Below are 12,175 nucleotides of genomic sequence, written 5' to 3' on the forward strand. Positions count from 1 at the left end.
GGACACCCGGGCTCTAACGTAACCGCGGAAGAGGGACAGGCAGTCGGCCCTGACGACCCCCTCCACAGCCCGCTGCCTGGACCTGTTTATGGCCAGTTTGGCCAGGCCCAGGAGCAGACCCACGAGGAGGTCTTCAGACCTGCCCTCCCTCCTCCGTACCGAGTGCCCGAAGATCAGGAGCGTGGGACTGAAGTGCAACCAAAAGCAGAGGAGGAGGCTTTTAAGAAAATCAAAAAGGGAGTGCAAACACCCACACCCAATATACACATGGTCCACGGACTCCACAGCGCCACAGAACAAGCAGTTGGGCTGGGAGTCCGTGAACCACCACAAACTGCGGTTGCAGGGGATCGCTGCGTGCAGCACCCTCCACCCCAGATCCCCGAGAGAAAGGGGGAGGACTCCCGTGTAGAGAGCCCTCCACTGGGGATTCCCACTGCCCAGTGGCAAATGGGCACGCCAAGGCGTGTCTGGATGGTGGATGAGGGAGGAGAGGTGGACGGTGTACAGCAGCAGTCAATACAGGGCTCGCCTTTTTGCATCCTTAAAAGGGACAAAATGAAAATTCCAGAGGTGGCTCAGGTTGTGGGACACAGGCTCCCGCGGGAAGTATGGGACCTTGGGGTCAATGTGAAATTCCACCCGGGCTGGGGTGAGCGCGGACAGGATCCCACTGCACACCTGAGCAGGAAGTTGGTTTCAATCTGCTGCTCACAGGATACTGGTTGGCTGACATCTTAATAAGGCTGCCAATCTCTGATTTAACCTGCTACTCATTTGTGTGGTTAACTGGGTTTCTGGAAACCAGGCAGCATAACGGAGATGAGAATGCCTTTAGACAAGCAGTATCTGTCCTACAGAATAGCTAGGAAGCCAGGAGGAGCAAAACTGCTCCTCCCAACTACAATGTAATGCCCCTTCTCCAGTTGAAAGGTGAAACCTAGGCAGTTCATGGGCAGCACAGTGTCTCAGTGGTTAGCACTGCTGCCTGACAGCCCCAGAGGCCTGGGTTCAATGCTAGCCTTGGGCAACTGTCTGTGTGGAGTTGGCACATTCTCCCTGGATGCTTCACTTTCCTCCTACAGATATGCCGGCTAGGTGGATTAGCCAAGCTAAATTGCCCATAGTGTCCAGGGAAATGCAGGCTTGGTGGGTTAACTATAGTAAACTGTGGGGTTATAGGAATAGGATAGGGTAGAGTGGTGGGTCGGGTCCCTCTTTGGAGAGACAGTGTGGATGAATGGGTCGTTTGGCTTGCTACCACACTGTAGGGATTTTATGATTCTAGTTTTGCACCTGTTCTGAAGTGCTCCCTGTGAAAGTAAAATCCATCAGGATATGCAAAATATAAATGTATGATGGGTAATAAAGTTACCACTTATGATAGTTGAGGAAAAACACTCCATTCATGCTGAGTCCATAAGACCATAAGAAATAGGAACAGGAATATATCGCTAACTAGGGGTTACAATGTGAAGATTATCAGCAAGATAACTGGGAGTGTGATGAGGATGAACTCCTTTACTCAGAGAGTTGTTAGGATTTGGAATTTGCTGCCTGGAGGAGTGGTGGAGGCAGATGCTATAGGAGGTTTCAAAGGAGACATGGATATATATTTGAAAGTGATGAGGATTAGAGGGCTATACAGAAAAGGCAGCAGAATGGGACCAGCTGGGTAGCACTTTCAAAAACCTGTACTGAATCAATGGGCTGAATGCCCTCCTACTGTACTTTAAAATGCTATGATTCTATGATGTTACGTTTCATTGAGTAGGCCTTTCGGCCCCTTGAGCCTTGCTCCATCTTTCAACAGGACCAAGGATGATCCAGCAATCCTCACGTCCCTTTTCCTGCCCTTTCTCTGTAAGCCTGATTTCCCGAGTGGTCAAGAATCCATCTATCTCAGTCTTAAATTTACACAAGGATTCCACCCCACAACCCTCTGAGCAAAGAAATTCCTCCTCATCTTGGTCTTAAACTGATGCCCGTTTATTCTGAGACTGTCTGGTCCTCGGCTCGCCCTTGAGGGGAAACATCCTCTCAGCATTTACCTGAAGAAGAAGTTCTGAAGAAGGGTCATACCTGACTCGAAACATTAACTCTTTCTCCCTTCAGAGAAGATGCCAGACCTGTTTTGTTTCTCCAGACTTCTCTGAATTTGAATCCCAATCCCCAAAGAATTCCAGAGACTCACAACCCTCTATGAGAAGAAATTCCTCCTCATCTCAGTCTTAAATTGCCACTGCTTAATTCTGAAACTGTGCCCTCCATTCCTAGACTCTCCATGTGGGGAAGCATCCTCTTAATATTTATCACTTCATGCTCCTTAAAAATCCTGTATGTTTCAATGAAGTCAACTCTCATTCTTCTAAATACCAGTGAGTAGAGTCCCAACCTATTTAACTTTTGCTAATAAGAAAACCTCTCTAGACCAGGGATTCACCTGGTGAACCTTCTCTGAACTGCCTCCAATAAAATGATATCTTTCATTAAAAAAGGGGGCCAAAACTGCTCACAGTACTCTAGATGTGGTCTCATCAGCACCTTGTACACTTGGAGTAAGATTTCCTAACTTTTATACTCCAACCCTCTCAAAGTAGGGGTCAACCTTCCATCAGCCTTCCTGATTACTTGCTGCATCTGGGTGCTAGCTTTCTGTAGTAGCCCCCAAATCCTTTTGTGTTGCAGCTTCCTTCAGTTTTTCTCCACTTAAATAATATTCTCTTCTGTTTTTCTCCCATCCAAACTTCACATTTTCTCACATTCTCATCCATTTGCCACATTTTTGCACCTTTACGTGAACTCTCTGTAAACTGTTTATGTCCCTCTCACAATCTGCCTTTCCACTTTTTTTGTGTTGTCTGCAAATTTGGCTACTGAAGATTTGCTTCCTTCCTCCAAGTCATTAATATGCATTGTCAGCAATTGCGATCCCAGCATTGATCTGTGTGCAATCTCACTGGTTCACCAGCCTGTAAAAGAACCCCTTATCCTCACTGACTGTTTCCTGTCTATTAACCAATTCTCTATCTTTGCTAATACACTACCTTCAAAACTGTGGGCTTTAATCTTATGACTTAACATATAATGAAGTATCTTGTTGAACTCCTTGTAGAGTCCAAATACTTGATGATGTCCCACCCATCCACTCTGGTTGAAATTTCTTCAAGAAACGCAAATTAATTAGTTACACACAGTTTCCCGATCAGTCTGACCCCAGATCTGGTCACATGCCCTCATATTTTACTTTAAAGACCAATTGCCAAAACACATTAATCTTATAAACATCATAATTATAACAAACTTCCTTGCTTTAAGAGAGAGTACATTTGCTTTCAAGGACACCTGTGGTGCAGTGGTCATGTCAGAAGGCCTGGTTTCAAGCTCCAGAGGTATGTAATAACATCTCTGAACAGGTCCATTAGAAGACATCTACATCTTGCTTTAATAAGTGCAGCCCCTTTTCCTAGTCCAAATGAAATCTCATCCACTTTCATTTGTTCATCAATATTTGAAAGCTTATAGGCACACTGTGTGACATAGGAGGACGGAAGGCAACCCTGAAAGTCATCCCATGGATTTTCTGGGTGAATAACACAGTTGTCTCACTCATCCACAACTAATTCAGCAATCAATATCTAACTAAACCTCAATATTTTATTCAATTTCTGCTTTTTATTGTATATAGGTCACTTATGGCTTATTCACCTGTGTGGATTGGATTATATAAACCAAAACCAAACGGTGGATTTATCTGGAGTGATGACAGTCCTGTAAGTGTTTTGTCATCAAATGTGTGACTGAAAATAAATTCCAGTGTTGTTTATCAAATAAATGAGCTCACGTGTCAAAATCACAAATTTTCCACTTAATTGTAACACATTCCATTTTTACTCTTTATTTTAATCTCTTGGGAGTGTGCTACATTTCTAGTTTATTTGTGTAACAAAGATTAGATCATTAAGAATTTCATGATGTAGAGGTGGTGGTGTTGGAGTGGAATGTACAAAGTTAAAAATCACACAACACTAGGTTAGAGTCCAGCAGGTTTATTTGGAAGTACAAACATTTGGGCCGCTGCTCCTTCGTCAGGTAACTAGCAGAGCAGGATCCTACCTGATGAAAGAGCAGCGCTCCAAAAGTTTGTACTTCCAAATAAACCTGTTGGACGATAACCTGGTTTTGTGTGATTTTAAACATTAAGAATTTCATCAGCACCAAATGTTTGTTCACATTGTAATTCCCAAACTGAAAAGTTTCACAAAATCAAGAAGATATAAAGGTATTATGGAATATTCCAACTTTTGAATAGTGCCTTTACATAATGAAGCTCACTGCCAGTGCAATTGATTTTTCACAAAAAACTAAAAATTTAATTCCAATATTTCCTCGTGCCCTGCTCCACTACTGTATGCACAGTAGGAATGGGACACCAATCCATCTATTTGGTTATCTTTGATTCTGTTCAAATTTCAGACTTTCGAAGCATTATCATATATTGAATTGATGCCATGCCATTACAACATTGACATGTGCTCCATACCAAATGGAGAGAGAAAACTCATTGCAATGAATAACTGTGATATGAGTTAGCCACTAACGTCAGCTGAAAAGTTTCAAATCCCTTTTGTTTTCTTAAAAATGGTTTCCTGTAGCCAAGTTTTCCTGCAGCATTGCACCACATTGTGATCACTGATCCACTGGTTGCAAGTAAACAGCTCTTGAAATGATAATGCAGGATCTTCAACTTCCGTTGGAGAAGATAACGACGTGACCAGGCACAAAAACCCATGCTGCCAGCTAGCGTGTCAGTTTATTGGCACCATCCCTTCAAGAGGCTTTCTTCGAGGAAGCAAATAGCCAGTTGAGGATTCTTAATGATCTGTAAAGGCCTGTTGTCAGAGTCATTTGCAACGTTTTCAGTTGTTCTCGACGATGCTGAAGACCCGCTGCTGGGGTCTGATCATAGACTGGCATGGCTAATCTTCCCAGGGTGCTTTGAGTCCTACTCCTTCTTACCTAGCTACAGCTATGACTGAGGGCTGTCATTGAGTGTTTCCCTCTCTACAATGGTCAATTGGCTACTGAGGACATTTTTTTTATTTTAAAGGTTTGAAAGTTGTTTGCAGAGAAGTCACCTCAAGATGGAGAAGCCATCTTGTTCTTTTACATGAACTGCAGGCTTCATTGTTTTCTGAGTTAGAAGACCTCCGAACCTCAGACCTCAGACCTCAGGGACCTGCTATTGGCCCTCCGGCTTCAAGGGTCTTTCTAAAATCTTAAATTAGTTGGGAACTTGTCATCCAGCTAGTAATTACCTAATTCAAGGAAGATCAGAGCCAGGTGCAGTTTCCCACCAGTCAAGTGTTGTAACCCCGATTTGGCCCCCAGTTCAGGGTCCTGAATCAAAGAGTTAAAATTTTACCCCTGACATTTCCTTTTGAAGCATTTAGCAACTCTGTTTACTAGGCAAACACAAATTCTAAGCTTTTATTTAACCCAGCGTTGCTAGGTTACTGTGGCAAGCATAGAAATGATATCATTGCTATTCAGCACAAGCCTGTCTGGTAGTGAACAGGTATATTATGCAATTGGCCTTTATCAACTGGAGATTTTTGCAGGTGGAAAAGTTGCAAAATCTGGCCTCCAATTTCAGCACCTATCCAGGCAGATTCTGTTCCAGTTACAGACTAAAAGCATGAAAATTCAGTCTACTGTCATTTTTTGGGTTGTGGCCAGGATTGACTTAGAAAGCCTAGCCATACTTCACTGTGGTATTTGGCTAGTATCTTGTTCGAAATTTAACTGATAGCCACACTGTTCTTAAAGCGTTGTTGTGAAGTAAAAGCAATTTACAATGGTTTTTCTCTCTCCTGTCTTAATAAAGAAATAACGCTGTGCAATGTAACAACATTCTTCATCTCTCTTCTGCTCTTTCTGATTGTTCCTGACGTACATATATATATTATTTATACACACACACTTTCTCCATGTAATATCCATCCAAAACAAACATTTTTAAAAAAGAATTAACTTCAGATTTGGTTTGTTATAGTAAACTGACTTGGTGTAACTCAAACTACCTTTATTTAACATTTGTTAATGTTAATTCAATGCACCTATCATTATTTTGAATGTATTTCCAACTACTTCAAAAAAATGACAAGGCTAAAATGGTAGCTGTTTATGTCTTTGTGATAGGTATCATTTCAGAACTGGAATCCTGGAGAACCCAACCAGTTTCGTGGGATTGAGAATTGTGTTGAAGCAGGAACAGGCTATGAAATGCAATGGAATGACATACATTGTGAAGCATTACATGATTGGATTTGCAAGATTAGGAAAGGCAAGAAAAACGTTTTCTCCATTTGTATTATGTCATATTGAATGATAGTTAAAGCTCGATTGGGAATGATTAGAAATGCAATTGTTGAAAGCAGGAGTTATGAAAGAATTGTTGAATGGTTTAGCCTAGGCTTTACTGTTGTGATCTTGCCCCCGGCTGGGTATTTTATCTGATATGGAAATGCTTATACTATCCCTCATAGCAAAAGGACATTTATCCCCAGTTTAACCCTTGTTTACTGATGTTTGTGACAATGTTGTTTGTGTGACTTGCTATTTGCAAATGGGCTACCATGCTTCCTACATTATAAGCGCAGCAGGTCAGGCAGCATCCAAGGAGCAGGAGAATCGACATTTCGGGCATGAGCCCTTCTTCAGGAATGAGGAGAGTGTGCCAAGCAGGCTAAGATAAAAGGTAGGGAGGAGGGACTTGGGGAGGGGCGTTGGAAGTGCGATAGGTGGAAGGAGGTTAAGATGAGGGTGATAGGCCGGAGTGGGGGTGGGGGCGGAGAGGTCAGGAAGAAGATTGCAGGTTAGGAAGATGGTGCTGAGTTCGAGGGTTGGGACTGAGACAAGGTGGGGGGAGGGGAAATGAGGAAACTGGAGAAATCTGAGTTCATCCCTTGTGGTTGGAGGGTTCCTAGGCAGAAGATGAAGCGCTCTTCCTCCAGCCGTCATGTTGCTATGGTCTGGCGATGGAGGAGTCCAAGGACCTGCATGTCCTTGGTAGAGTGGGAGGGGGAGTTGAAGTGTTGAGCCACGGGGTGGTTGGGTTGGTTGGTCCGGGTGTCCCAGAGGTGTTCTCTGAAACGTTCTGCAAGTAGGTGGCCTGTATCCCCAATATAGAGGAGGCCACATCAAGTGCAGCGGATGCAGTAAATGATGTGAGTGGAGGTGCAGGTGAATTTGTGGTGGATATGGAAGGATCCCTTGGGGCCTTGGAGGGAAGTAAGGGGGGAGGTGTTGGCGCAAGTTTTGCATTTCTTGCGGTTGCAGGGGAAGGTGCCGGGAGTGGAGGTTGGATTGGTGAGGGGTGTGAACCTGACAAGGGAGTCACGTAGGGAGTGGTCTTTTTGGAACACTGATAGGGGAGGGGAGGGAAATATATCCCTGGTGGTGGGGTCCGTTTGGAGGTGGCGGAAATGACGACGGATGATACGATGTATATGGAGGTTGGTGGGGTGGTAGGTGAGGACCAGTGGGGTTCTGTCCTGGTGGCGATTGGAGGGGCGGGGCTCAAGGGCGGAGGAGCGGGAAGTGGAAGAGATAAGGTGGAGAGCATCGTCGATCACATCTGGGGGGAAATTGCGGTCTTTGAAGAAGGAGGCCATCCGGGTTGTATGGTATTGGAACTGGTCCTCCTGAGAGCAGATGCGGTGGAGACGAAGGAATTGGGAATATGGGATGGCATTTTTACAGGAGGCAGGGTGGGAGGAGGTGTAGTCTAGGTAGCTGTGGGAGTCGGTCAGTTTATAGTAAATGCCCATGTTGATTCGGTTGCCCGAGATAGAAATGGAGAGGTCTAGGAAGGGGAGGGAGGAGTCTGAGACAGTTCAGGTAAATTTGAGGTCAGGGTGGAAGGTGTTGGTAAAGTGGATGAACTGTTCAATCTCCTTGTGGGAGCACGAGGCAGCGCCGATACAGTCATCGATGTAGCGGAGGAAAAGGTGGGGGGTGGTGCCAGTGTAGCTGCGGAAGATGGACTGTTCCACATATCCTACAAGAGGCAGGCATAGCTGGGGCCCATGCGCTCTCTCACTGCACACCCCAGGTCATCTCCTCTGCCCAGAATACACTGGCACCACCCCCCACCTTTTCCTCCGCTACATCGATGACTGTATCGACGCTGCCTCATGGTCCCATGAGGAGGTTGAACAGTTCATCCACTTTACCAACACCTTCCACCCCGACCTCAAATTTATGTGGACCGTCTCAGACTCCTCCCTCCCCTTCCTAGACCTCTCCATTTCTATCTCGGGCGACCGAATCAACATGGACATTTACTATTAACCGACCGACTCCCACAGCTACCCCCTGTAAAAACGCCATCCCATATTCCCAATTCCTTCGTCTCCGCCGCATCTGCTCCCAGGAGGACAAGTTCCAATACAGAACAACTCAGATGGCCTCCTTCTTCAAAGACCGCAATTTCCCCCCAGACGTGATCAACGATGCTCTCCACCGCATCTCCTCCACTCCCCGCCCCTCCAATCGCCACTAGGACAGAACCCCACTGGTCCTCACCTACCACCCCACCAACCTCCATATACATCATATCATCCGTCGTCATTTCCACCACCTCCAAACGGACCCCACCACCAGGGATATATTTCCCTTCCCTCCTCTATCAATGTTCCGAAAAGACCACTCCCTCCGTGACTCCCTTGTGAGGTCCACACCCCTCACCAACCCAACCTCCACTCCCGGCACCTTCCCCTGCTACTGCAAGAAATGCAAAACTTGCGCCCACACCTCCCCCCTTACTTCCCTCCAAGGCTCCAAGGGATCCTTCCATATCCACCACAAATTCACCTGCACCTCCACTCACATCATTTACTGCATCCGCTGCACCTGATGTGGCCTCCTCTATATTGGGGAGACAGGCTGCCTATTTGCGGAACGTTTCAGAGAACACCTCTGGGGCATCCGGACCAACCAACCCAACCACCCTGTGGCTCAACACTTCAACACCCCCTCCCACTCCATCAAGGACATGCAGGTCCTTGAACTCCTTCATCACCAGACCATAGCAACACGACGGCTGGAGGAAGAGCGCTTCATCTTCTGTCTAGGAACCCTCCAACCACAAGGAATGAACTCAGATTTCTCCAGTTTCCTCATTTCCCCTCCCCCCACCTTGTCTCAGTCAAATCCCTCGAACTCAGCACCACCTTCCTAACCTGCAATCTTCTTCCCGACCTCTCCGCCCCCACCCCCTCTCCGGCCTATCACCCTCATCTTAACCTCCTTCCACCTATCGCATTTCCAACGCCCCTCCCCCAAGTCCCTCCTCCCTACCTTTTATCTTAGCCTGCTTGGCACACTTTCCTCATTCCTGAAGAAGGGCTCATGCCCGAAACTTCGATTCTTCTGCTCCTTGGATGCTGCCTGATCTGCTGCGCTTTTCCAGCAACACATTTTCAGCTCTGATCTCCAGCATCTGCAGTCCTCACTTATTCCTACATTATAATGATGAGTACTATACACCTAAAAACAATTCATTGATTATAAAACAATTTGAGATCGCTGTGATTGGTAATCCTCTCCTACATCGATGAAGGAGGAATATAGTTTATATTTTGGTTAATAACAGAAGTAAAATATCAAAGTGAAAAATGTAATGCACACTCTTTAAATTTTCTTACAATAAAATCACTCTCAATAAGCTTAAATGTTAATTCTACTTGTGAAAAAGATGACAAAAGAAAGAATTCAGAGATAATAGTTTTCCATGTGGCTCATTCTTCTAGGTATTAACTAAATGAATGGCATTTACACTGGTATTGCTCATGAGTGAAAGAACTGAAGTGTTTAACCATTTTCAGCAGTGGAGTTTTGTTAGGGGCTGTTTCTTTCCTAAGGTCACTTGAAATAGCACTTGTATTGCCATAGTGACTGATATAGTGATGGTATTTATATTTTATGCAGTATTAGCTTTTTAAATGTCACAGCCTCTCGTAGTGATGTGAGGAAAGCTGAGGACAACTAAGTATTGATATTTACTATGATTACATCAACCGCTTTCTGCCATTTGAGGAGTATTTCCAGCTAATTATACATTCTAATGATTATGTATTCACACAGGCAGACAGTTTTGCTGATGAAACTCAACATTCAGTAGGTCTTTCAATGCCACTCCAAATCAAGACCTACTGTTTAAAGTGAACCTGGCGAATACATAGCTGAGGGATTCTTTGTTGGAACAAGAATTCTAGTTTCTTGTGAACAACAGGCAAAATAATTTTATGTAAGAGTAGTCTTTGTGTGGTGGGGCAATGAGAGAAGAATTGAAGAAGAAAATGCATGACTACAAAGTGAGGAGTGCGAAAGGAAAAATAGTCACGAAGAGGAAAATTAAGGACAAATGTATGCCAATGAAAAGAGAGAGAGAGAGCGAGAGAGAGAGGTGTAATTTGAGATTGAAAGTTTGAGTGCGCACACATCTGTAATCTATTAGTTCTATAATCTATATTAAATAAAAAGTAAATCATATAAATATTATAAATGCAGTTAAAATAAAAATATTTATTGTTATTATCCCAGAAAATAAAATTATTTCTTAAAGAATTAGCAAACTTATTAACTAATACCTTCAATTAGTATCTAATAATAAATCATCGTTGTTTCCATAGGACAACCTGTAAAGCCCGAACCCTTCAATCCAGATACACAGGGTGAGTCAACACTTCATTAAAATTTATTGTTTTAACTACAATTGATAATTAAGCTGGTTATTAGTTATTAAATCAAATAGTCAGAACTGAACAGAATAGCACAGTGATACTTCCAGAACACAACAAACAGAATTCTCATCTGAAACCTCTGTTATGATCCATTTTCAAGTTTGTGCCTACAATCTTTCCATTATCAAAATTTATCAACATGGCAGTCCTTCTCCAGGTTGCCTCTAATGCCAATATATCTTTTCTTAGATAAGGGCACCAAAACTGTTCACAGTATTCCCACTGTCATCTGATGACAGCCTTGTATAGTTTTAGCAAAGTTTCCCTACTTTTATCCAGGTGATGGCCTTAGTGGTATTATCATTGGACTGTTAATCCAAAGACTCAGAAAACATTCTGGAGACCTGGGTTTGAATACTGCCATGGCAAATAGTGAAATTTGAATTCAATTCAAATCTGAAATTAAGAGACCACAAACCCATTGCTGATTGCTGGAAAAAGACCCTTTGGCTCATTAATGTTATTTAGGGAAGGAAACTGTCATCCTTACTTGATCTGACCTTAATGTGACTCCAGACCCTCAGCAATGTAATTGACTCTTAACAATTAGGGATGGACAAGAAATGCTGGGCTAGCTGGTGACATCCTTGTCCTGTGAATGAATAAAAATCACTCCATTCCCTTTGAAATGAAGGCCAACATTCTGAATGCCTTTCCTATTATCCGCTGAACCTAGATGCTAGATTTTTTGTGACTCATAGGTTAGGACTTCCAAATCCATCTGTTCTGTAGCTTTCCACAACCATTTTTTCCATTTAAGTATTATTGAGCTCTTCTGTTCTTCATGCTGAAATGCATACCTCATATTTCCCCACATCATACTTCATCTGACAAGATTTTACCCACTCACTGAGCAGATCTGTATTCTTCTGTAGATTCTGTGTATCATTCTCAGGGTGCACTGTGACAGCCTTCCATGAAAAACTGCATTGATCACTGAAATAGCATGAAGATATTTTCTACTCAAGCTGTTCATGGTCCTATATGCCTCGAGAGTAGGTGAGACTTGAACCCTAGCCTCCTGGTGTAGAGGTACAGATACTACCACTGTGCCACAACAGTCCCACTGTCATGCATGAATCTTATAGTCACACATGAGAAGCAACTTGAAACTTTTGGGCTAGTGCATTCAGAAGTAAATGAGTCTTTAACAGCACAATATATGATTTATTTTCATTGTGGGATGTAGGTTTTGCTGGCTGGTGCAGCATTTATTGCCTAGTCCCAATTGCTCCTTGCCTTGCAATGTTTGCTCAATCTATGTCAGAGGTCACCCAGCTATGGGAAGGATGTTATTAAGCTAGAGAGGGTTCAGAAGAGATTTGCGAGGGTGTTTCCAGGTATGTAAGGTTTGAGTGATAAAGAAA

At 43.7% G+C, this 12,175-nt stretch overlaps 1 protein-coding gene across 1 annotated transcript in view; it reads left to right on the forward strand.

Moving 5' to 3' along the window:
- The window catches only part of mrc1a (mannose receptor, C type 1a), a 152,068-nt gene that overhangs the window by 82,218 nt on the left and 57,675 nt on the right, over positions 1 to 12,175 (forward strand). The window contains exons 14-16 of the mRNA XM_072575908.1: positions 3,689 to 3,773; positions 6,202 to 6,346; positions 10,698 to 10,739. Coding sequence (XP_072432009.1) covers positions 3,689 to 3,773; positions 6,202 to 6,346; positions 10,698 to 10,739 — 272 coding nt within the window. The remainder of the gene's footprint in view (positions 1 to 3,688; positions 3,774 to 6,201; positions 6,347 to 10,697; positions 10,740 to 12,175) is intronic.

Source organism: Chiloscyllium punctatum, chromosome 8 (genome assembly GCF_047496795.1).
Source record: "Chiloscyllium punctatum isolate Juve2018m chromosome 8, sChiPun1.3, whole genome shotgun sequence".
Lineage (NCBI taxonomy): Eukaryota > Metazoa > Chordata > Chondrichthyes > Orectolobiformes > Hemiscylliidae > Chiloscyllium > Chiloscyllium punctatum.